General features: G+C 49.2%; 7 protein-coding genes across 7 annotated transcripts; 3 read left to right on the top strand and 4 right to left on the bottom strand.

Moving 5' to 3' along the window:
* Window positions 1–30: 30 nt before the first annotated feature.
* Window positions 31–6,630, bottom strand: hir3 (putative transcriptional corepressor of histone genes (Hir3)). Its single transcript, XM_032063820.1, has 4 exons — window positions 2,191–6,630; window positions 1,916–2,138; window positions 1,696–1,851; window positions 31–1,639 (listed from the first exon to the last, which is right to left on the bottom strand). The coding sequence occupies exons 1-4, from the start codon at window positions 6,516–6,518 to the stop codon at window positions 185–187; spliced, it is 6,162 nt and encodes a 2,053-aa protein (XP_031914489.1). The 5' UTR covers window positions 6,519–6,630; the 3' UTR covers window positions 31–184.
* A 182-nt stretch (window positions 6,631–6,812) lies between these two features.
* Window positions 6,813–9,674, top strand: BDV38DRAFT_244621 (ChAPs family protein). Its single transcript, XM_032054334.1, has 6 exons — window positions 6,813–6,943; window positions 7,045–7,174; window positions 7,269–7,393; window positions 7,452–8,664; window positions 8,721–9,095; window positions 9,151–9,674. The coding sequence occupies exons 1-6, from the start codon at window positions 6,921–6,923 to the stop codon at window positions 9,316–9,318; spliced, it is 2,034 nt and encodes a 677-aa protein (XP_031914488.1). The 5' UTR covers window positions 6,813–6,920; the 3' UTR covers window positions 9,319–9,674.
* Window positions 9,675–9,707: 33 nt separating this feature from the next.
* On the bottom strand, window positions 9,708–11,373 carry BDV38DRAFT_244619 (uncharacterized protein). Its single transcript, XM_032054333.1, has 3 exons — window positions 10,774–11,373; window positions 10,386–10,498; window positions 9,708–10,277 (listed from the first exon to the last, which is right to left on the bottom strand). Exons 1-3 carry the CDS (start codon window positions 10,857–10,859, stop codon window positions 9,994–9,996), a joined length of 483 nt encoding a protein of 160 aa, XP_031914487.1. The 5' UTR covers window positions 10,860–11,373; the 3' UTR covers window positions 9,708–9,993.
* A 680-nt stretch (window positions 11,374–12,053) lies between these two features.
* On the bottom strand, window positions 12,054–14,268 carry BDV38DRAFT_270605 (putative C6 transcription factor; the record flags this gene model as incomplete). The annotated part of the gene is made up of 4 exons (XM_032057177.1): window positions 12,054–12,700; window positions 12,762–13,846; window positions 13,911–14,043; window positions 14,154–14,268. 4 exons carry the CDS (start codon window positions 14,266–14,268, stop codon window positions 12,054–12,056), a joined length of 1,980 nt encoding a protein of 659 aa, XP_031914486.1.
* Window positions 14,269–15,327: 1,059 nt separating this feature from the next.
* Window positions 15,328–16,384, top strand: BDV38DRAFT_292294 (SDR family oxidoreductase; the record flags this gene model as incomplete). Its single annotated transcript, XM_032061987.1, has 1 exon — window positions 15,328–16,384. One exon carries the CDS (start codon window positions 15,328–15,330, stop codon window positions 16,279–16,281), a length of 954 nt encoding a protein of 317 aa, XP_031914485.1. The 3' UTR covers window positions 16,282–16,384.
* Window positions 16,385–16,504: 120 nt separating this feature from the next.
* On the bottom strand, window positions 16,505–18,764 carry BDV38DRAFT_292293 (DUF3292 domain-containing protein; the record flags this gene model as incomplete). The annotated part of the gene is made up of 5 exons (XM_032061986.1): window positions 16,505–17,303; window positions 17,359–17,586; window positions 17,645–18,156; window positions 18,218–18,427; window positions 18,474–18,764. 5 exons carry the CDS (start codon window positions 18,762–18,764, stop codon window positions 16,505–16,507), a joined length of 2,040 nt encoding a protein of 679 aa, XP_031914484.1.
* A 390-nt stretch (window positions 18,765–19,154) lies between these two features.
* On the top strand, window positions 19,155–21,272 carry BDV38DRAFT_292291 (crossover junction endonuclease MUS81). Its single transcript, XM_032061985.1, has 4 exons — window positions 19,155–19,430; window positions 19,485–19,654; window positions 19,702–20,111; window positions 20,162–21,272. Exons 1-4 carry the CDS (start codon window positions 19,339–19,341, stop codon window positions 21,245–21,247), a joined length of 1,758 nt encoding a protein of 585 aa, XP_031914483.1. The 5' UTR covers window positions 19,155–19,338; the 3' UTR covers window positions 21,248–21,272.
* The last annotated feature ends 100 nt before the right edge of the window (window positions 21,273–21,372 follow it).

Below are 21,372 nucleotides of genomic sequence, written 5' to 3'. Positions count from 1 at the left end.
TAAATATTAATTCTTGTTTATGGTACAAATGTTAAAATACCACCTTCACCATTTGCTTCCTCGCACCTGAACGCCTTTTGCCATGGGAAAATGAAAGCAGATGATCTATAGAAAGCATGCAGCCGTTGGAGTTGGCCTTGGGATATCAGTGAAGTCATGAAAAAGGGTTTAGAGCTCAAATGCGTCAGATATCCATTGCCTCCGAATCAGACACATGGTCACTTTCCTGGTCAGCTTCAGGAGCAGCGAGTTGCTCGCCTCCGTCGTCGACATCCATGTCGTTGGCTTCGTTCCCGTCAGCATCGCCCTCAGGCTCGCCATCACCTTCCTCTACCGCTTCTTCCCCACCCGCTTCGTTATCTTCTTCGTCGTCTCCCTCACCTTCGCCTTCGCCCTCTCCGTCAATTTCGGCTTCATCACCATCAACACCCTCTTCACCTTCCTCTGCCATAGTCTCCCCTTCCTCTACCATGGTCTCACCTTCATCACCAAGGTCAGCATCTTCATCCCTATCGCCGTCTTCTTCCCCGTCACCGGCCCCTTCATTAGCTCCGTCCCCATCGGCGCTAGCTTGAGCCGACATTTCCACTTCCGGATCCAAAGATCCCCTATCCTGCAGATTAGGGAACAACAAGCTGCGCTCTGCCGCAAGCTTAGATAATTTCTCATCATCTATCTCGCTCAGCTCGCTCTCATCATCAGCACTGTCATGCAAGCTATTGGGAATATCGCTTTGTTGCCCTGAGGCCAGCTCATCAGCCGCTGCAGCGGATGTAGCAGTGTCTTTCGTTTGCTCGGGAGCGGATGTGACTGCGCCGACGGCGTGGGATGGTTCATTTTCTGCAGCGGCGGGTGCTTTGGCGATAGGAGCGCGAGGCGCGAGTTTGCGTTGGACGATCGTCTCGGCCCGTTTTTGTATGTCCCGTCTTGCGATGCCCTTTGTGCGGCCGCGGGGTGCTGGGGCTTCGGATGCAGGCGCGGAAGTTGGGGGTGTAGGTGTGTCTGCCGCGCCATCGCTGGCCATGAGGAGGTGGTCTACTTTCATTTTCTCTTTATTTTCTTCGTTTGCTTGTTCGATGACGTTGGGCATGTTGACCTCGTATAGGCGGGAGTAGACGTCGGCGATGAGGTCTTCTAATAGGGAGACTTTCATGAGATTGTTGTTTAACTTCTTTAGCTCGACGGCATCGCGGAGAAGTTCAAGGAGTGTTATGCTCTCTGGAGCTAACTGGGGGAGACCTTCTAGGCGAGCTGTGTTTGCGACGAATTCGTCCCACCCGATTGGTTTGAACACGCTTTCGTCATGTCCTTCGTTGATATTGCCCGCTTTTCGTATGACTCGTGCATAGGTTAAACATAGGTCTTCCCATAGTTTCGCATGGTTAATAAAATCGCCCTGCTTTTTCCTGACCCGACGTAGTAGTTGGTCGAGACTTGCACGGTCATCCAGTTGTTCTAGTAGAGCCACGAAGAAATACACGTATCGTGTCGTATAAACGAAGTGTCTGCCGGGACGCTCATTCTCAGGCCTCCACACCTGGATCGTCATTGTCTTTGTGAATATCTGCTGTGTCAGTTCACCCTTGGCTCCTGCGGCTGCGGTAGCGTCCTTGTCATCGTCATAAGTGATATGGGCAGCCTAATTCAGGTAAGTCTTGGGTCGTTACAGGTGATAGTGCATATTGTTGAACTTACCCTGACAGCCATGCGATGGTGCCAGTTCGACTTGTCGGCATGCTTCAGGTTTCGAATGACAGCCATTACGTATGGCTTCCAAGGGGCACCTTCCTCCGGAGGTGACTCCTTTCGCGCCCAAGGAGTGGCTACGAGAGTCTTGCTTCCCTCAGCCGGCTGAGAAGAAAAGTTAACTGCCGCTCATACATTGTCAAAGTCAAACTTGGGGGATATTGCGTACCGTAACTACTCCTCTATGGACCAGTTTGTGAACAATAGATACGAGCTTATAATGAGGTTCGAAGATAGGATCCGATCGAGAATCCCTCTTCTGAGGCAGTGCATCAATAGCATCGAGCAGAGAGTCTAGGAGATCATCAAGGTGAACGTGCTTTGATGTGCCCCTGACGGAGTCATCGCAGCTGAACATCTTCCAGAGACATTTACTTAGCATGTAGCGAGTCCTAAGTCACAGTTAGTTGCCACATCATCAGTCACAACGAAGGCAAGACATACATCCAACTCTTGGGCTTATCGCGAATGGCACGCTTAAGGAGGTAACTAGCAAGATTCCAGACGGAGTACAACCTCATCTCCTTGAAGGGAAGCGCTTCATACATCTGCTGGTTTTCTTCACTATTGTAATGTCGAGTAAAATCGGAAAGGCTAAAGGCGGCCATGGATAAGGGTTCTCGAGAAGATGAGTACAAACGAATTCCAAAGTCGGTGTAGAGGTCAGATACGAGCGCTCGAGTCTCTGGTGTAGGGTCGGCGGTTCTTGCTGCCGTTGCAACAGCCATAGCATAGCTATGGATCGCATAGCGTTGCCAAGTCACTAACTCTGTCCGGTTGTTATTAATCTTGTCCGCAGACCACGTTATGTCCTCCTCCAGCTTCGAATCATAAGTCTGGGCAAGTCGATACCAGGATTCCCATCTCTGAGTGTTGTGTTCCAAGTCCTGTCTGAACCAGGTGATAGCTTCATCAAGATCAGTGGTGGGAACGGGGTTAAGACGTTTCTGAGAGCGGAATTTGGTCAGCGCAGCATGTCCTAGCAGGAAGTACCATCCATTCTTCGCAATGACCGCACTCTCGGTAGGCACCGGGAGTAATGCAAGATCTTCAACTCCCCGAACGGCACGGAAGATTTCTGTTGGGTTTAACGGAGATTTTAAGTAAGCCGTTAGAATGCGCTTATTGTAGGATAATGGAGGCGATGACTTTGTGGTGCCGATGGCTTGTTGCATCTTCTCAATCGTGTACTTCAAGTCAGATTTTGACAGATCCCTGATGTTCATTTTCTTCGCTTGCTTCATGACAAAGTCAATCATCAAAATAGCTGTAGAGCGATCCAGTTTCTCCGGCGGACAACCATGGTCCTCCAAATAACCATCAACCGGTGACAATTTGATGCCGTGTATATCATAAAGTAGTTGGCAAATATCATACTCATAGTCTGCTTTCTCATCCAAGGTGAAAATCTCGGATTTAACAAGCTTAAGAAACTGCTTGTGGGAGCGTCTGCACATCTTCCTGATGCCCAAGGCATTGTGCACAGAGCGCAAGTAAAGAATACGGTCATCAAGGGGTGTATCGAAGAGCTCTGGATTCTGTGCAATAGCTTCTCTCACCAAGGTATAGTGGAGGATCCAACAACGGACGTGCATTTCCCGCAGTTTATCTCTGAAGCTTTCCAACGACTTTGCCAACGCCCCGCGTACATCGAAGCCAGATAACTGGCCCACACGAACGGAGTCTTCGTAAAGCACAAAACTGTGAAGTAGTTTCAATACTAGCGTTACTGCAGATAGCGAGGACTTCACGTGGTCCATATCAAAACATTCGTATGCTTTGGCTGGCTCCTGTAAAACCGCTGTTACGGTCTTATTCAATATTCCTTCGAGAGATTTTAACCAACGGAGCAAGGTAATTTGGCGGTGCTCACTAGGCTCTTCTAGATGTGCAGGGTTCCAAAGCTCTCTCACAATAGTTTCAATACTCCGCAGGTAGCACGACACAACTTTCGGTGCGTAGTCGATCTTTTTGTACGCGTCCTGTAGCCTCTTCCATAAGAAAAGCCTCAAAGTTGCGTCCCCCCGATCCAAAAAAGAACCCATTTCGTGAAGTTGTGACGTCGGTGGAGAATGTCCCTGATCCTCTGAAGTGTTTTCTTCAAATTGGACCAAAGTAGGCTCCAAAATAGGCTCTATGGTTTCGATGAGTCCCACAGGGTCTTCTGATTCAGTATTAAAAATCCTCATGAAGAAGTCCATAGACTCTAGCTTCGAAATCTCTTGATCAACGGCTTCGGTCGATATTTCCGGCATAATTGCGTTGTTTACCAGGCTTATCACTGGATCCTTCAAGCGGCTAAGCAAGTGCTTCAGTTCCTGAAGACAAAGTAATACATGTTCCCGCTCGGCGTCAGTTGTCATGTTTGAGTGGAATGTGGAAGCCCAGATATGGCGAAGAACAATATTATCCTGATGACTGCCGGGTGAAGAGTAATCCATGAAGTGAGTTAAGGAAGTACGCGCGAGCAAGCTCCACCGTGCTAAACGATCTTTTTGTTGTACTCTGATCCCTTGGTCAATTTCACTGTTTGGGTTGTTAATGGAGGCGTATATATCAAGATGGAGCTCAAACATGGCTTGAATCATCTCGAGATATGCGAAATGAGTCGCGGTGTATTCAAACGGCGTGTCAGCGCTAGCGCCAAGGATTTGGCGTTCAAGAGCCTCCAGATGTTCGCACATTCTCTTGTAGGTGTTTTCATCTTCGCGTATCAATATTTGCACCACTGTCTCTTTCAGTGTGTCTGGCCACTGGAATAAAGTGTATGTGGAATTCATGATAGGGAAGTTTGAAGTGCTGGATACACCACCCTCCGTAGAAACACGCCCGTAGTCTGGCATAAGAAGGCATTTAAGCCACTCGAAAGCGGCTTCACCAAGATGAAACCATCCTTGATTGATGGTATTCATGAGCATGAGTAGTTCATCAATACCCGAGAGAGCTTGTTTCACCCCTAGCTTCCGAGCAGACTTTCTGGAGTGCTCTAAGAAGATAGCCAGTCCAGATTTGCCCATGCCTTGAATGTCCTGAAGCGCCGCAACATTATCACATTGGAGTGTCGCCTGAGACTTCCCTTCGTCCCAGCCCTTCATAATGTGCCTCAAATCTCGAGGCAAAACGTACTCAGCCTTCCCGTTGACTTCACTATCTGGAAGGTCTTTCCCATCGGTAGTAGGGGAAATTTGTTTCCTTAGCTCATCAACTGACCCTAAGTCTTCAATCCCGAACTTGGACAACAAAGATTCGACCGTGCCGAACATCCATTCGTCCGCTCTAATGAAAACCTCTAGACGGTCTTCGTAGTATTTGTTATGGTCAAATGAGACTTCATCAGCTTGTAATGAAGCCTCTGCATGTGATTCTCGTAGACGAGTCCTTCTGCTCTTAGATCGAACGCTTTCTGTCTGATCCTCGGCGACGGCTGACGCAGAAGATCGCTTTCGTGCCCCGTTGGTCGATGATTTAGGGTCTGGATCGTCGGCATTTAGAGTTTCCTGTTGATTAGCTATCTCAGGAGATTGTGACGTCTGGATCTCCAACGATTCTATAAGTTGCTTTTCAGCCCGTTGATCAATAGATGAGTGGTCATCGGCGTGTTCTGCAGTTGAGTCCAGCGGTTCATGCTTCACAGATTGCTGAACGTCCATGTTGTTGTTATCTTCCCCCGACATGTGGATAACTGGCTTCTGGTCATTTTGAGCCTCTTCATCCTGTGCCCTTGATGACTGGTCGTGAACTTGTGTTTCCTTGGCAGCCGTAGCTTTCAGTTCAGGGCTAAGAGCTGGTGTTGAGACGCTGATTGCAGTACCAGGGCCTATATCAATGGCGCCCTGGTCTTCATCCGTTAATGCTTGGAGGATGGTCTTGCCAAGATCGGCCCATGTTGGTGAAAGAGGCTTTAGATCATATCGTGCGGTGCTTAAAGCTAGGGGGCTTTTCGACGGAAGGACATCCTGAAGGTTGTCTGGTAATCCAGGCAGATACGGGTAAGGGTCACTCTGGCGCTTGAGAAATTTGAGAAGGGCTTTCTTGGGTTTCTTAATCGGGACTTGGCAAACCGATATTCTATCTTGCAGTGCCAGCAACGTTTCCCGTAGACGCTCTTCCGCGAAAGTTTCCTCTAAGCCTAGCTGTTCTGTTCGGACCTCCAGGCGATTTTCATCATCTGCCAGGACACTTTCCAAGCAGTAGCGGGTTAACCGATAGCTTTGTAGAGTACTGCAGAGCCTGGCGCTTTGTCTCCAAAGGTTAAGGTCTGTATCATCGCGCTCCAGGGCTTCAGCGAAAGATATCAGGGCAGTGCTCGCACGTTCAGCAATTTCTGCCGAGAGACTTTGAGTGTCGTCTGACGCTTGGACAGCATTTTCTATAATCGCGCGCAAAGAATCTAGTATGAACTGCCCATGGTTTTTATACGCAAGATAGATGGTCTGCAGCAAAGTACTGGATGTGGAATCATTGATATCGTAATCTCCTAGCGGTTCACCACCGTCTGCATTACCAACATAGTCGGACGTCTCAGCCAATTCAAGCTCAGTAGCAGCTCTTTTGTAGTCGGAGAGAGACTCCGGGTACTTGAATATTTCCGAACTAAGAAGAGCATCATATGCTTCAGCAGCTTGGTCGTAGAAGTGGGGACCCTGTGAGTGAAGTTTCAGAGCATTTTGGTATAGCTTGAGAGCTTCCTCAATTTGGATTTCCTTGGTATCATCAACCTCTTCTTCTACCGCCTCAGCGGGCTCGATGTTCAATGCCACCCAGCTCGACATGTTGCAGTTTATTCGGGATGCAGAGAGATTCCAGACATCGGTAACAATATCGACGTGACAGACAGCATCTCCCGAAAAGGGAAGCCAGTCCGTATAGTTGATGAAGCTAAACCGTGGCGAGGAAAGGGTAAAGCAGAACGGAATCCAAGCTGTCAGGGTCTAGCCCGTGACTGGGGACACGCATTTCACGCGTTCCGACATTGAATTACCAAAAGGGGAATAGACCCGGTGCCTGAGGACCCAGCCCGTCCGCCCCCCAGGCACTTGATCAACTGAGGTGACGACGACTTGTTTGTTCCTGCGCCATCTATCTTTCGAGCACGGTTGATGAGTCCGTTCTAGTACTTAGTTCTTTCTGCTTCTTCTCTTGATTTAAGTTCGGCCTGCGCTTCTCCATGCGCCATGGTTGCGCCAGCTGTCCCCGAGTATGCAATTCCCCTCACTTGACGTGTTCCTGAGACCTGTTATTATCAAGTGCACTCGGGCCACCATTGACCTCTGCGCTGACCTTTAAAATCGTTATCAGACTCTATGAAGAGGAAGACCTCTTCGCCGCTGTCGATGCACGTACCGAATCACTACAGAACTTGCGGGAATTAGGTCCGCCCGACCTGGTGTATTTGGTCAAACAACCTAAAACCAACTCAACCCACCAGGTGCGTTTCTGGGAGCCTCCGGTCGCTCATTCAAGGAACGCCTTTCTCGGAGGTTGAATGATGATAGTTACTAACGGAATAACGATTACCACAGACCGGAGTCTATCACCATGTCACTGGCATTGATGCTTCTTCGTCCGCTAGCTTGGCCGCCTATGTAAATACGCTAACCTTCTCCCCCCTCGATAAGACGCACAAAGTGGTTTCAGGGATATACTGGTCAGGGCGCTTGCCAAAAGAAACTTTCGTGCAGTTAGAAGGGTTAACATATTTGCAGTTGCTACAATGCCTTCTCCCACCTTGACATGCGTGTTGAAGTCAAAATTCCTGGTAGTCTCGAGAGCTACTGCATCGACGAGCGCGGGGATAAACGTGTTGCAACTGAAGCCCTGTGGCTAGAAACATTTCTGTGCGGAGTCCTGCGAGCCTATACCTATGCGGACGATGGTAGTGGAGATTCGATTCGGAAGATCGTCGGAGTGCGTCGATTCAACCCAGTCACAAATACAGAGATGGAGCATAAGTTCATGGATGCTGCGGAACGGCTTTTCTTCTTGGGTAGGCAGCTGAGCTCCGATCCTGAGACGCAAGTTCCCAACACTGTCAGCAATCATCTTACTTCGGGCCTTTTGAAATACATTCGCACGACCGGACGCTACACATCTGGCATAAATCTTCTAGAGAAGCTCCGCATACGGGATGTGGAGATCTCTTCCCTGCTAGCCCGGGTTCTCATAATGGCAGATGAGGAGGTGCAGGCAGTACGGTTGATGTACGACTCACTGCAAGACGTCCCCATGGACTATGCATTGCTCGACTGCCAGGCAGCCTTCTGTCAGAGTAAGGGAGAGGGCGAAATGGCTTTGGAATGCGCGAAGCGGGCCGTGACTGCTGCGCCTAGCGAATTCAGCACTTGGGCACGACTGGCCGAAGTGTATGTGAACTTGGAACAATGGGACCTTGCACTTCTTACATTGAATTCATGCCCGATGTTTACGTACCAAGATAAGGACACCCCTCGCATGCCCCAACCGTCACGCATCATGCTTCCTATTCTCGCAGAGAGCATGTTGGATGAGATTGACGAGGGCCAGCCAAAGCAGGGCGACCCACACGACTATGTCCATCCTTCTCTACGAAGACTGCACGCTGCCGCATACCAGGGGACATTCCTGAAAGCATATAACATCTTAACCAAGATTGCTGCCGCGATTGGCTGGGATCAGCTTTTGAAGATCCGCAGTGAAGTGTTTGTTATGGAAGAGGAGTATCGCGTCGAAAGGCAGCATTCAACTTCGAAGTCTATACGGCGCAGCAGTTCTATAGTGACCAATGGTAACGAAGAACAACAAAATGGCACCAATGCTAAGGAAGAGGGTGAAAACCCGGAAGCGACCAGCAGCGGAAGGAAAGAGGAACAAGCTGGAGACTCCATCGAGAAGCCAGAACAGACAATGGCCTCTGAAGTCGTGAAGTCTGGCAAGGAAGAAGTAAGCTACAAACGCCCCCTATCCGCAGCATGTGCATCTTATACTAATCGCCACAGCCCGATCCGTCGCATTCATCATACGCACAGTTCCGCAACAAGCGCCTCTGTGAGAGGTGGCTCGACAATCTCTTCATGGTTCTCTATGAGGATCTTCGCATTTACACCATCTGGCGCACAGAGATGGCACAGTACCGTCAGCAGGCCATTGAATACAAGAAGTCCGCGACGGAATGGGAAATCCTAGGCGAATTAGCAGAGCGACTGCATCATTTCGAGGAGGCAATCGAGGCTTATGAACACTGCATGGCCATCCGGTTCTCTCCCAAGGCCATGCGAGGCATTCTGAAGTTGTACGAGAGTAAGCACGATACAAGAGGGATGCTCGGCGCATTGATTAGACTCATTGCCTGGCAGTACCGCTGGTACTCTGAGGTATGTTTTGCTCTTAACCACACTCCTCCAAGACCACCAACTAACCAAACACTAGTTCTCTCCTGAACTACTTTATCTTATCCGCAAACTCATCGAGGACGAAGGTGCCGTCAAGGTGCGCAGCATTGTCCAGGCGACCAATCTGCCACAGCCCGTACTTGACCTCACCCATCAATATTGCCAACTGTGCGCCACTTTCCGTAGCAGCGGCAGCGATGGCTAAATGTAGCCCCGTAAATCTCCGTGGCTGGGAGATAGTCACCCACTAGCAATGAAGTCTTTAGCAGCGGAATTATATCTTACGCGTCCAGGCAAGGCATCGTTGGTGGACGATTATTGATCATTTTATCTACCATTTATTATGGCTTCCCACTTATGTGCCCATTTACCCCTTTTCTTCTGTGTCTTTATTTTATCATTCATTTCCCTTACGCCGGACATCCTGTTTCAACAATTAATTCCCATAGAACCAATTTATGCTGTATGACATTCCCTTTCCAGTGCCTTTTAAGTCGCCCGCTTTGATAATTGCTAGCCTTATGTGGGCTATCCCGAATCATCACAGGTGACGAGCGACAAAAGCTTGTATTATGGAAACTTAGTCGAATCTTACGTTCTATTTCCCTTGGTTCACCAATGGAGCAAGTCCTTCCATTGAGCACATTCGGAACCTTCGGAGATCAAGTTGTCGATCATTTACTTCCATTACACATAGTATGGAGATATCAGAGAGCGCATCTCTTAATAAAGGGATAGCCAGCTTGACTGACCAATTCATTGAATAAAGATAAGCTAGCCAAAAGAGTACCTAGATTCCAATTACAGCCTGAACCAAATTATTTGATGTAAAGATTACAGCGCCCCCAAATCATCTTGGCAACACAGGCCCGATAGACATTCACTTATTCTCCTCTTCGACCACAGTGTCGACTTCAGGTTCCTTCGGAACAGTCTCTCCCTTAGCCTTGGCTGCAGAGGCAGCAGGGGCACTGGTTTTGGCTGTCTCCTCGGGCGCTTCCTCTTCTCCCTCATCTTCTTCCTCTTCCTCTTCCTCTTCGTCGTCCTCTCCGACTCCGTTTTCACCGGCATCTTTACCATTTTCTTTTACTTCTTCCTCTCCTTCTTCTTCTTCATCATCAGCTGGGGCGGCTGCTGTCTTGCGTTTCTTGGTGGCCGGGGGGCCTAAAGACACTTCATATCAGCTTGTGTTTTCAGGGAAATGGGTATGTCTAGGTGAAGGTCCGAAGAGATAGAGTAATCGAAAGAAATAGAGAACAACCAAGCGCTTACCTTGCTCTTCAGCGGGCTCTTCTTCTTCTTCCTCTTCTTCTTCATCAGAAGGAACCTCCTCTTCACTTCCTTCTTCGTCCCCTTCGCTTTCGCCTACTTCAGAGTCCTCATACCTGTTAATTACCAACGTTAGTCGACACATCATCTCTCAATGCAGGGATAACTATGATGAGAAAAAGAGGAATCTCAGGCAACAAGATTAATGCGCCAACCCAGACAGTACAGTGAATAGAAATTAAAAATCGAAGAGATGATAGATATCCATGACGCGCACCAAAAGCAACCAAGACTTGAATGATGACAGGGTGATAAGGATGGTGAGAAAGGGCGTTGATGGACGCGCGGATGCGCATAGATGAAGGGAGACAAAATCGCAATACAAACTTACTCTTCTTCCTCTTCGCTCTCGTCGCTAGGGAGCGCGTGGAGCTCTTCCTCTTCTTCGGCTTCTTGCTTTCTCTTACGGGTGGACATGATGGTCTTGGGAGCTAAGTAGAGTGGAAATGGATAGAAGGAGATGAATGCGATTTTGTGATACGAGGCCAGGTCAATGGCGCGTGCCTATCTTGACCTGATGCGCTGTGATAGTAGAATGGAAATAAGGTAGCAATAAGGGGAGGATGATAGATAGGAGAGAGGGAGAGAAAGGAAATGGGAGGGGAGAGAGGGAGAGGACGAAATAAAAGACAGGGCAGATGGGGGGAAGGTCAAGTACTACCCACGGCAGCAGGAGGGAGATCAAAGCCTCAGTCGGCGAGGGAAGGGGGGGAAGGGGACGGAATGGGTGAGCAGTAGGACTCTTACTTCAGCGATTGGAGGAAAGGAGGGTGAGAGAAGGAGGGGGTGGAAGCAGCCAAAGCTTTCCGGTCAGCAGTAAACCTGGACCTGGGCAAAGACCCAGCAGAGTTAAAGTGAACCTGAGCGAGAGCTGCCGCATTTGTCGCAATGGGAGATTATCGGAGGACGTCGCGTTAGGCCCTCAATGATGTGCGCATAAGAGATGACCCCCTTGTGACAATGCTTGAGCTGATCTGGTGTTTTGAAACAGGATGGGACCTTGTTCCTGTGGTGGAGTCTGCATCTCATCGGACCCCTGCAGTTCCAGGGACCCCCGGGCTTTGTTAGCGAACTGAGGAGCCAAGAAGAATCTGGAGTAATACGGAGTTAGTCTGTTGCAAAAGTGACGGTAAGATGACAGGTCGATTGAAGGGAAAAGTGAGGAGTGTTTGGTAGTGCGGTACAGTAACCACGTCCACCTATTCCTCGGTAAACATATTACAGGTACTCCGTACTGAGTGTGCTCAGAGCATCTAACCCGTGGCAATATTGTCGCATTAGTCGCAATAGCAACCACCATGATGTCAAGAATTGAATTTCCTCTTATTCTCAAAATAGACTAACCCCAACATGGCACCTCCGGGGCTAGTCCCATTCAGGCACAGTGTCTGGTGCACGGATGAACTTGATACTATTTCTGAATTCCCCCGGATGATTCGCGCATCAACAAATAAACACACTGCACAGACCATCCTAGTCCTAACTAAGCATAATACGGACAATTAACTACGTAGCGAGAATCACGTCTAGCAGAAGTATATACGGATACATTACTATATAGGTATGTACGTCTCCCTTTACCCAGGGTATCACTATCCACAAACTACTCTATCAGTGCGCCAAAAACTCAAAGTTGGCCATGCTTGGGTCCAGCAAATTTTCATCCAGTCCAAATCCGTATGTGCCCACCATGTCATAGATCAGGTCTGGCGGTGGAAATCCTTGTGCCATGGCATTTGCGCCGCCTGGAACTTCGCTACTACTTCGCTCCGCCGGTCCTCCAGCTGGCGGTCCACCTTGCCACGCCGTCTCCCAAGAATCAAAGCGATCCAGCATCTTTCCCAAGCCCCGCGCAATATGCCTCGTCAGATGCCTCTCCCCTGCAGAAACGCAGTTCAACAGTTCGATGACGCGTTCCACTAACCGCCGCACCTCACGTCCATCTAGGCTCAGATAGGCCGAATTCCAGTTGACCGCGACCTTCAAAAGAAAAACTGCTGAAAAGGTGACCATCGTATGCGTAAAGATTGGAACACCCACTATGGCGTCCCGAATGTCCGGCTCTTCGAGCACCATATTTAGGCAGGCCATGGCGGACGAGATAGCGATATTAGCGGACTCTTTGCGGTCCATGGAGAAGACAGGTGTGTTGGACGGCGACAGGGCACGAAGGGAGAGTGAGTTTAACTGAAATTTTGCAAAATGGTAGTGTAGCACAACTCCCTTCGAAGGGTACGTCCGCACGTAAGGGCTATCGGCTAAAAGACAAATTGTGGTCAGATATTGGCGTCTCGGTGGTGGGAGTTTAACATGGCTTACCTGATCGCGGCTGCCAAAGAAGTCGCCATTGATCAACCGCCACATTGTAGACTCGTAATTGACCGAAGTCCTCCTCTATAAGGGCCTGCTCAGTGTCGCTCCCAAACATGCGATAGGCCTCTGTCAGGATCATGAACAAAGCCACCTGTGCCAGCAGTCGGATATCGCCAGGTACAACCATGGGAGACTGCAGAAAGGTTTCGTAGTTCTTGATGGCTGCATCTTCGTGTATGACCGGAGGTCGGCCATATGCAATACTGAAATGATGATCGCAGACATAGAGTAAATACCAGAGCTGTGCGCGCTCGTACTGGTCACTATGGCCCCGGATCATTTTTTGATAGCTCTGATGCAAACCAAGCTCCGTGGCAATACGAACAGCATGTCCAGAAAGCTTCCAGCTCAATTCTGATAGCCAAAACGCTCCGACGCAAAGACCACGGACATCATCTAGCGTGTGAGCCCGCGTCAGGGACATGCTGGATACAAGAGAAACATATTCATGGTAGCATCGGTTTAAAGTTTCAGTACGATTGGGGATATGAAGTGCAGCGACGGTGAGAACTGCCGCAGACAACAACGTCGATGCTCGTCGCACTGAGGTGAGGTCCCGATGCACCAAGATGATCCCTCCCCAGAGCAGCTGATTCATTGTCCGGCTAAAATATGCAAACAGCTCTTCAGCCTCATGAACAGAGAGGACTCCCCGTGAAATGAAGTCCTCCTCTAGCAGGGTTAACTTAGGTTGTTCGATAAGATTGCTCCGTAAGTTACGCAGTTTAGTAACTTCGTAGAGACTACGCATTGGTGCCGGCACCAATTCTCGGTCTTGTAGGTCTGGCTCTTGAGATGGCTCCCGAGTTACGTCCATAATGACACCCAGACCGTGTTGACTCGTGTGATTAGAGATCGACTGCGATCCATCGAGCGAGGGTCTATGTTCATGATGGGACGCGACTGGGCTTGGACCACTTTGCGCATCGCCTGTTGGATATGATGAAAGCTCAGGTAAGCCATCATGGCGAAGAAGATGCGAAACCGCTGCCTGAAGCTGTTGGATGGTGGATGCGGCCTGTGATTTCCATCTGTCGCAGAGATAAGAACAGGAACTTGGCAATACATCGCTTTCTAGGCGCGAATCTAACTCACATGCCATCATCGTCAACAAACTTTTGCGAGAAATCATTGACGATGCATTTCAGTCCGCTGCGTATGCACTTGTTGCAGCTTGTTTCCCCCGATTTGAACTCGCAGCGTATCTTGTGCCGTTTGCACTCCGCACCTGCAATCCATTGTGTCTTAGTATAAATCCCCTCTCCCTGGGCCTCAAGCGACTTTTCCGCTTTATCTCATTATAGATCGTCTCTTCGGTGGTTCAACGGGAACACTCACAGGCGCGGGCTTTGGAGATCTTCGGTGGTGGAGGTCGTCCGTCAGGGACGGTCGAGGGATGACGATCATCTCGTCGGGGCGACACCAGGCCCGCATCAGAGGACGAGCGCTTCATAGCTAATAAATGGTGAATTGATAGTTGTGACTAAGAGTGAATAGGACTGGTCGGGGATGCTCCGGCATTATGCAGTCGGCATGCGACGCGACTGAGATGGGCGGGGAATGAGCGATTATGCTAATTATAGTAGGGTGAAATCGTCGCTAATCGTATATTCATGACTCAATTGGATGTTCGAATGAAATACATCTAGAAATTGGAGCAAAATACTCCGTGGAGTTCAAAAACAGATTCCCCTGAAGATAGGAAAAGGAGGAAAAGTGGTGTGACTAGGTCCTCCCGTGGGAGAAAGCGAGGTAAAGATACCCCGCTTCAACGTGTGCGCGCGGGGACATTCGATCTAATCTCCCATTGCTTCTCATTTTCATTCTTATCGGATATGACGATATTCTTTTTGGTATATTCACCAGCAAGTTTCCCGAGACCTGTATTGACTTTCAATGCGCCTCGGAAATTATGATTCTACAATCTTTTATAGCCAAGGATACAGAGTTTCCGTATGGGGGCAGCTAAATCTGGGGAAACTCCGGGGAAAGGAACCGTTAAGTTAAGACTGCCAGCTGTTAAATACTACTCAAGAGAACGATCAATAGGGTAGATTTTTTAGGTGGGAATTATTGGGACCACTTTTTTTTTTTGATAAATTATCATTATTAATATTTCTTTTTCTCCATCCCTCACTTAGGTTATTGCTGCTCTGCATGCCCGGGTGATTTGGTTACACTGTATGCGCACGAGCGCAAAGCTACGCAAATTCGCAACTTTGGAGCTCTAATACTTAAACTAACTGCACATCAAAATCATAGCAAAAAGGTATCAATTTGTGCAATCCCTAGAATTCCATCCATATTGCGGCCTTTAACAGCCCGGCACAAGTCCGGCTGTGGAGAGAGCTGTTCCTGAACCTCGGACTTGATGCGACTGCGGAGGCCAGTCCGAACCCCACCGAAGATGAATGATGATATTGTCCTATATTAACCAACTCGCTCGAGCCTGGGTAGAAAGAATTCGTTTTATATTCTCTCAAGGGGGGGGTTTTTTTAACAGATCAGCACCATGCATATCCTTATCACCGGCGCTGCAGGTTTCATCGGTCAATTGCTCGCAAAAGAGCTCCTAAACGACCCTTCTCATCAAGTTACATTGACTGATATCAACGAGCCACCCATTCCGAAGGACGTCAAATACCCCCAGAATGCGCGCAGTATCACCTCAGACCTCCTCAAAGGTGCACATGCAGTCGTAAACAAGTCCCTAGACGTTGTCTATGCTTTCCACGGTATCATGTCGTCCGGCTCCGAAGCCAACTTTGATCTTGGCATGAGCGTCAACGTTGACGCCACTCGTGTCCTACTGGAAGCTCTCCGCAAAACCTGTCCCGGTGTCCGGGTGATATACTCTTCCAGCCAGGCTGTCTACGGCCAGCCTCTTCCTGAGGTGGTGGACGACAGCATCATTCCTAACCCCCAGTCATCCTACGGTGCAGAGAAGATCATCTGTGAGACGCTCATCAACGAATACACAAGACGTGGGTTCATCACTGGTTTCACCCTTCGCTTCCCAACAATATCTGTTCGACCTGGTCGTCCCACGGCTGCGGCCTCTTCGTTCCTCTCCGGAATGATCCGGGAGCCTTTGAACGGAGAGGAGTGCATCATTCCGCTTGAGGACCGATCGTTCAAATCCTGGCTTTGCTCCCCACGCACTCTCGTCTACAACTTAGTTCTCATGCTCTCACTACCAGCTGATTCAGTTCCTCCCCATATTCGACAGATCAATGTGCCGGGGATCTGCGTTACTATTCAGGAGATGATGGATGCTCTGGCAAAAGTGGGAGGAGAGGACAAACTTACGTTATTGAGAGAGAAGGAGGATCCCAGTCTCAGGCCAATCCTAGAGTCATGGCCCACGCGATTCGACAACAAGCAAGCCATCTCATTGGGCTTTAAGCGCGACTCGTCGTTCGAACAAGCAATTAGGGATTACCAGCTGGAAACAACCCCGTCGTGAAAGCTTCTCGCGGAGGATGTTAAATTTGATCCGAAGTTCATGACATTTTACCCGAGGCAGTACACTTGCTATAGAACATAATTAGAACAATGCAACAAGTACCATGTTCATATTCCCCATGTATCCACAAAGTCGCAGGGCAATTATAGTCGAAGCCCTTCAACCCAATGGCTCTTCGATCACTTCCAGACCTGAGATCATCTTAGCATGTATTCCATAGTGATCAATAGCTTTCCCAAACCTGTCCATCGATCGCCACCAAGCGATTGAATAACTGGTTCCTCGTCTTCATAGCAGTAAGCTGATAATGTTGCTTCTTTTCGTCCTTCCCAACAACCTCCAATCCATCAACCACCTCTTTACTTCCCACCGCCCACCCAGCAGCTAACTTCCCCTTCCATCCAAATCCCCCAATCTTCCGCAGCTCCCTAATATCAGTTACAGGCATACTGAAGGATACAGTTCCCTTTTCCCTACTCTCAAGCCTCTGGTCACCCGACAGGGCACTAGGATCCGTCGTGAAATACATCACCGGTGGATTAAGTGCCGAGTCGATTACCACAGCTCCTCGGTTGCCCTTGTACCGAGCGTCAAACTGGACCGGTCCTGAAGGTAACGCCCTTTTGCCTTTCTTGCTCAGAATTCCAAGTCGGGATTTAGCATGCTCCGATCCTGCAGCTGCCCGGACCCGGTCGACTGCAAGTTTGCTTTCAATGCCCGTTGCGGTTGTTCCTCGGAAAAAGCCGACGATGCGGGAACCTATTGTTTTCTTGGGCTTGTTTGCTTGGGATTTTTCCTCTTCCTCCTGTACTTGTGCTACGGGGTCTGGTGCGGTTGCTTGTGCAATCTCTTCTTCCGACGCATCCAAGTTCACTTGGCTGGGGTTAAGTGATGTAGGGTGAGAAGGCACTTTATCTAGTGAGTCTGCAGGTGGTGGTGGTAAGGGGGCAGCATTTTTTTCGCCAATGCGGAGGAGGGTTAAAGTTAGTTGAGCGTTTGTAGGGATTCCTTTTAGGAGGGAGCTGGTGGGGTAATCAGCAAAAAGTGATGGTTAGGTTAGCTTTAGGAGGAACTTACTTTTGCAATTCAAGGAGCTTGATCCAGCCTGGGTATTTGCGATTCAAGTACGCAGTAAGACGAGCAAAAACGGGGTCTCCGAAGAAACCAAACCCTACTATGAAAGTACCCATCTTGACAAATACGTAGCTTGAGGTAATAAATGACCCGAATAGCCCAAGAGATAAAATGCTCGCTAAGCGGACATATGGGGTTGTAGACGAAAATGGTGGGGTTGGTGACAGGGCACTATCATTTCCACGTTAGAGATATAGTCCACTCAACTTTTAGAGTGGACTAGACTTACTTCCCGAGCTTCTCATAGATATCAATGATATCACTCAGTATACGCATGCCCAGGTTTGCGCCGTTGAGGACTGTCTCCTTCATGGGCTCCCTTGTCTTATCGTGAGTACTGTCTGGTACTCCCCCGTGTGCTGCTGTTTGCGCATCTGCTGCTTCCGAGACAGTATGCATGGCATCGGGAACTGAGTCCTCCATGGGAGCACCTTCAGGTGCCCCCTGGTCATGTTTACCAGCAACACTTCCCACTGCCACAGTGGCTGCGCTTGTGATTAAGTTACTGGCCTCTTGTTCAGCAGCTTCGCCTTTCATTTTCTCCGGTGCGCCGGTGACACTATCGTGAGAGCCTAGTACACCAGCTTTGGGCTTCTGTACACCTCCGGTATTGCTATCAACGAGAGCGATAGGCGCAGGTGGGAACAGCCATGTCCTGCATGGAGGGTAAACGACCAGTGTAATTAAAAAACAGAATATTGTCGGCGCTAGGAAATCCAGGAGCCATGCAAGGAAATATACCTAAAAAGCCACACCGTCAGTCTTGAGGAAGCAGTCACGTACAATCTAGGTAAAATCATACTCCGCAAAACACTCCTGTCCGCCGAGGTTCCCTCCACGAACGTAGTCTGACAATATGCTTGTAAAATGCAGTCAATGACACAACAATCGTCGTATAAAAACGCTCAAGGGTCGCCCGCAATTTATCTGGGGAGAAGTGCTCATCTTCGGCACGGTTGAGATCCAGCCTTTGTAACGGAGCATCTGGCACGGCCTTCACATAGTATATTTGCTGGCCTTTGTCAGCACTGGGAATCAATTGGTATCAAATGGCATACCTTGTTGAACCGTCTGACGAGCATCCAAAGGTCCTCATTCGACAAACCTGCCACAATCCGGCCTTGAGGGGAGTACTCCCATCCCACATCTGTCATCTCGTCGGTATCGCCGGCTTTCTGGGCCAAGCCTTTCTCATTGTGATCGACTTGGGAAAGAGCATGGCTATCTGTAGGTCCAAATGCTTCCAGCTGGCCTTGTTTCTCTCTCTCTTTCAATTCAAGTTTTGAGGGGCCATTGTCCCAGCCAGCTGTAGGGGCAGGCAGGGGGTCAGTGAAACCTTGTCCTGACATATTGTATGGTGCTAACCATCAATGCCATGGAGGACCATTGTTAAAAAAGAGAAGGCAGCATGGATCCCCAGTAGAGATCTATAAAACCAATGCCGTGAGAATGACGTCATCTTTTCTGTAAAGCGTCCTCCATCTATTGAGTTCACCGTTCAGAACTTTGGAAGACTGGGTCCTGTTGCATGATACACAGTAATGATCATTTTTAATGTAGTAATTGATCCATAAGTGGAGTACTCAGTAATTCATGGCTAATCTGATGTCATGTAGTGCCCGATATATCAGGCACAGATCTAGACGAAGAGCTCGTTGCACCGCCACATAAAGCCGCTTTCAAGCCACACTTAAAGCCCAAAATGGAAATACGCGTGAAATCGGATCGCGTCGTCCTCAGTTGTCCCCAACAGACTACTGCTTCCATTTTGGGGGGGGGGAAGCATGGCAGTGTGATAGGTGTCAAAGGCAGGAGGTGCATGCATTTTTATCCTCTTCTTAACTGCCATCTCAGGTACCACTTTGGCGTAGAGAGAACCGAATCACATCTGCACCGCTTAGCGTCCAGCCAGGCCAAGGAACTATGAGCGACACATGTGCGAACCCCCTTCTCTTGGGGTGGATCAAAGAATGGCTGGACCAAGCGAAGGAACGTAACAGTAAAGGAGTGACTGTGTCAGTATAACCACGTTTCGCTTGACGAGTCCGCTGCTGATCCGCGCTGCTCAGATACAAAAGGGCCTACGAGTCGATGAAAGCATGTCCATTAGTCTTTCAACATCCGTCGGAAGCTCAGCAGCTCAATGGCCTTGGTCCTAAATTATGTGACCGATTGACCGAAAAATTAAAGGCTCACTGTGCGGAGAATGGCCTTCCAATGCCTGAGCATCCCAACAACGGTAGGTTTTCTTTTTCTAATAAACTCTCAACAGGTTTCTAATACCAGCAACTGTAGCAAACGGTAAGAGACAGTCAGGCGAAGGTGCATCAGAGAGTCAACCGGCGAAAAAGCCCCGGAAAGCAAGGCCTTATGTGCCAGCGTTACGGTCCGGACCTTACGCACTTCTACTGGGTCTGGCCACTCTCGATGAAAATTCCTCGCAGGGCTTGACAAAAGCACAGTTGATTGACAGGGCAGAGCCATATTGTGACAGCTCGTTCACGGCACCAAGTGATCCAGGCAAGTTTTTTACCGCGTGGAGCTCGATGAAAACACTCCTCCAGAAAGACCTAGTTTATGACCACGGCCATCCCTTGAAAAGGTATGCTCTTACAGAAGAAGGATGGGAGGTTACAAAGCGGATCAGCAAAACCCTTCCTGAGAACCAAAACACCCTGTGCTTTGGAAATCAACTGGTAAGAGAGCATTACAAAGACCATGTATACTAGAAGTCTGACATACTCAGGACACGCCCAGCGCCCAAGATTCCAACAAAAGTGGCCCCGAATCTCACCGTCAAGAAAGCAATGAGGACCTCGAAGCAATCCTCAACCCTCCAATAAACCAAGGAAACAACCTAGAAGATACCACAGTAACACCCATCACCCTACCCCCCGACAGCTTCACCGTCCAGCTGGTCCTGGACACCCGAGAAGTCCGAACGTCAACAGACAGAGACTACATCTCCAACGAGCTCAGCAAAAAGGGCATCAGCACACAAGTGCGCGCACTGGAACTTGGCGACGCAATGTGGGTAGCCAAATTCCACGACCCGAGGTTCCTCTCGCAGTACGGTGAAGAAGGCGACGAAGTCATGCTCGACTACATTGTCGAGCGAAAACGACTCGACGATCTCATCGGCTCGATCAAAGACGGCCGATTCCACGAACAAAAGTTCCGTCTCCGTCGGTCGGGGATGAAAAATGTTATCTACCTCATCGAGGAATTCGCCGTCACTTACGAGGCTAATAGCGCCATCGCAATGAAATACCAGGAAATGGTCGCCTCCGCTATCGCCTCAACGCAGGTCGTTAACGGCTACTTCGTCAAGAAAACGAAGAACCTGGACGATACGATTCGCTATCTGGCCCGTATGACCTTTCTTCTCCGGAAAATGTATACACAGGACGCTACCCCAGATTCACAAAGTGGACCTCCGTCTCATACCCTCAGTTTAATACCTAGTCGCCAATTGTCTTCCTCGCAATCATATCTCAATGCTCTTACTCAACTTCGAGCCGAGGACCCCTCTGTTACATACGCTGTAACCTTCCCCACATTTGCCGCCTTGGTTTCTAAATCAGAGTCTCTCTCCCTCCGTGATGTATTCCTGAAAATGCTCATGTGTACGCGTGGTGTGACGGGCGACAAGGCCCTAGAGATCCAACGTCGGTGGCCCACTCCGCAAGCCTTTATACAGGCCTTTGAGGAGTTAGATCAGAAGGGCAGGGAGACTATGGTTTCTGATCAGCTGTCGTCAGCAGTTGGGAGGAAAAAGGTGGCCAAGGTGCTTAGTAAAAAGATCGCTGAGGTATGGGGAGAAGATGGCTGATGCTTTAGATTGCGCTGCAGGTCAGGAGGTATGATAGTTTCAAAGATATTTTTATTTGCAGTATGGTGTCAGTTTGATATTTGCCTTGTAACCATCAGGCTTCTACTAAGTTGCAACTTAAGGTC

This window comes from Aspergillus pseudotamarii (genome assembly GCF_009193445.1).
Source record: "Aspergillus pseudotamarii strain CBS 117625 unplaced genomic scaffold BDV38scaffold_21, whole genome shotgun sequence".
Classification (NCBI taxonomy): domain Eukaryota; kingdom Fungi; phylum Ascomycota; class Eurotiomycetes; order Eurotiales; family Aspergillaceae; genus Aspergillus; species Aspergillus pseudotamarii.
The sequence above is the reverse complement of the archived record's forward strand: the minus strand, read 5'-3'. Positions and strand labels throughout refer to the sequence as shown.